Source organism: Limulus polyphemus, unplaced genomic scaffold (genome assembly GCF_000517525.1).
Source record: "Limulus polyphemus unplaced genomic scaffold, Limulus_polyphemus-2.1.2 Scaffold5257, whole genome shotgun sequence".
Taxonomy (NCBI): domain Eukaryota; kingdom Metazoa; phylum Arthropoda; class Merostomata; order Xiphosura; family Limulidae; genus Limulus; species Limulus polyphemus.
Window position 1 is genome coordinate 42,719 of NW_013670867.1, and position 2,752 is coordinate 45,470.

Genomic DNA, 2,752 nt, shown 5'->3' on the forward strand with positions numbered 1-2,752 from the left:
CCGAGACATAACAATACATTTGGTGATATTAGAGTATTAAAATCAATATTTGATTCAATTTACATCTTAAAACAAGGTTAGACATAATATACTTACTTTCATTGTCCTTATCTCTTGGATTTATACGTCCAATGGCTCCTGTTGCCACATGTGCCTCAGAAATATCAAAATGCTGGTCAAGAACAATGACACGATCACAACTGGTCTCAGCCATTCCTGCAACAAAGATTTTATTGTATTAATGTACAGTACAAAACAATATACTCTTGACAGGATATTAAGACCTAATTTCAAATGTATATCATTTTTTCAAGTCTATAATTATTAGTTGTAGCATTAAACAAAATGATTATTTCCACTAGCCTACCATTATTTGTTGTATTTTAAACCAAAGAAAGGTGATATTTTTATGCCTTTCATTATCGGTTAGTTTGAGCACTTACTCGTGCCTGCCTACCACGTATAGTTATAATATTAAACTTATAAATGAAATTACCAATACTACTTGTAGATTTGAACTCACACAGTCACACTTTTCATTCTTAAACAGTAAATATATGAATTTGACATCACTGCAATAAACAGGCAAAAGTGGTGGTATATTTGTGACTCAGAACATGAAAACTCTGAGAGCTATAACAGAAGTATCTGTGGCAAAAAAGAGGTAAAGTTGCTACTGATATACAGTATACCCATGTCTGTTTCTGCTCCATCGACATCATCATCACCTAGTTGATGAACATACGAAAAGCACATTTTTTTCATTCAGATTACATTACAAGATCAATCCTTCAGTACACAATTGTATATCAAATGATGCAACATAACCATAAAAACAAAAGGTAGAAAGTTTCATCATTTTTTTATGATGTCAATAGTGGAATTAATATTTTCTTACCAATACGACTGTAAAATTGTTACAATGATAGATTGAATTTTTATTAATCTCCTTCCTCATTTTCATTCAATTAAGCCAATAAATAATTAGATAAATTATTCAATTTCAATCTCACCATGATCAGAAAGAAGGAGAATATTGATGCAATTCAGTAGATCTCGATCCTGCAGCCCTTTCATCAACTGACCAATCATGACATCTACTCTCTTCAATGCTTCATCCACCTATATTCATCATATACTATGATCAATTTTCAAAAAAAATTACTTTTCAATTATAAAAATAAAACTTAAAGTTGTTTCGTTCTTTGTTAGACATACGAACGAGGCAGAAAAACTAAATCTATGTTGTATGAAGTCCTAACATTAATCTGAGAACTCTTTATCTTATTTAAATACGAGTTTTGTAATGAAATTAACAAAAAAACTAGTCACAACCTGACTGCCAGAATGATTATTTTGGTAAACATAAATAAGTCAACTACTTCAACTTAGACAGAATGATCATTTTGGTAAACATAAATAAGTCAACTACTTCAACTTAGACAGAATGATCATTTTGGTAAACATAAGTAAGTCAACTACTTCAACTTCGACAGAATGATCATTTTGGTAAGCATAAATAAGTCAACTACTTCAACTTCGACAGAATGATAGGTCATGGAATTTATTAAGTACTATGATCACTCTCCCTTTAAGGTGAAATTTTTCCTTCAAAATTGAGTTTACAAATATTCCCTGAAATTAGAGAGAGCAAAGAAAAAAATTCTAAATATTTTGTAACAAACTAAGAAGAACAATTTATACAGGGACAAAGGAAACAAGTGTTCAAGTTTATTGTTTAGAGAAAAAATTCTAAAATTAGAGTATTCAGGTAGAATTCAGTTAACTTAAATATTTCTAAAACTATAATTTTAACCCAAGAATTAATAAGATCAAATCCAGTGGAAATTATAGTCAAAAGGAATACAAGTTTTGTTTTCTAAAGGGTCGATGTACTCAAACCAAATGGTAAATGTTACCAAACTAGAAATACAGTTTACGTTTATTAAACAGAGCAAAGTGAACTTGGTGCTAAGTTAGAAAGACAAACAGAAAGAGCTTATCTTTAAGAAGAGTATAGCTTCTAATCTATTCCCCAAAAAAGTAAAAAGAACTCCAAGATGCTAAAATCTACCAAAAGTTAAAACATAACAGAACAGTCTTAGAAAATATAAAATTTAGGACTAACCTACACAGCAGAATAAAACCTTCCATGATATTTTTCCAATTAGGGTTAAAAACGTTAAAGGAGGGGATACTTAACTGATGATATATTTTGATGATAATAAATTTTAAGTTTTCTTTTGTACTGTTTTATGACACTGAGCTTTATTTCAGATTGTCTTATTTAATGTTCATGTTACTTTCAAATAATGTAGTTCTGATCTACATAACTTGCTTTAGATTACAAGTTCTAATATTAATGTTCATGTTACTTTCAGATAATGTAGTTCTGATCTACATAACTTGCTTTAGATTACAAGTTCTAATATTAATGTTCATGTTACTTTCAGATAATATAGTTCTGATCTACATAACTTGCTTTAGATTACAAGTTCTAATATTAATGTTCATGTTAATTTCAAATAATATAATTCTGATCTACATAACTTGCTTTAAATTACAAGTTCTAATATTAATGTTCATGTTACTTTCAAATAATATAATTCTGATCTACATAACTTGCTTTAGATTACAAGTTCTAATATTAATGTTCATGTTACTTTCAAATAATATAATTCTGATCTACATAACTTGCTTTAGATTACAAGTTCTAATATTAATGTTCATGTTACTTTCAAATAATATAATT

General features: G+C 28.5%; 1 protein-coding gene across 1 annotated transcript in view; it reads right to left on the reverse strand.

The window, feature by feature from the left end:
- Positions 1-2,752, reverse strand: part of LOC106472339 (venom phosphodiesterase 2-like) — a 60,137-nt gene that overhangs the window by 33,181 nt on the left and 24,204 nt on the right. The window contains exons 6-8 of the mRNA XM_013932976.2: positions 1,920-1,923; positions 1,014-1,122; positions 97-216 (exon numbers count right to left, since the gene is read on the reverse strand). Coding sequence (XP_013788430.1) covers positions 97-216; positions 1,014-1,122; positions 1,920-1,923 — 233 coding nt within the window. The remainder of the gene's footprint in view (positions 1-96; positions 217-1,013; positions 1,123-1,919; positions 1,924-2,752) is intronic.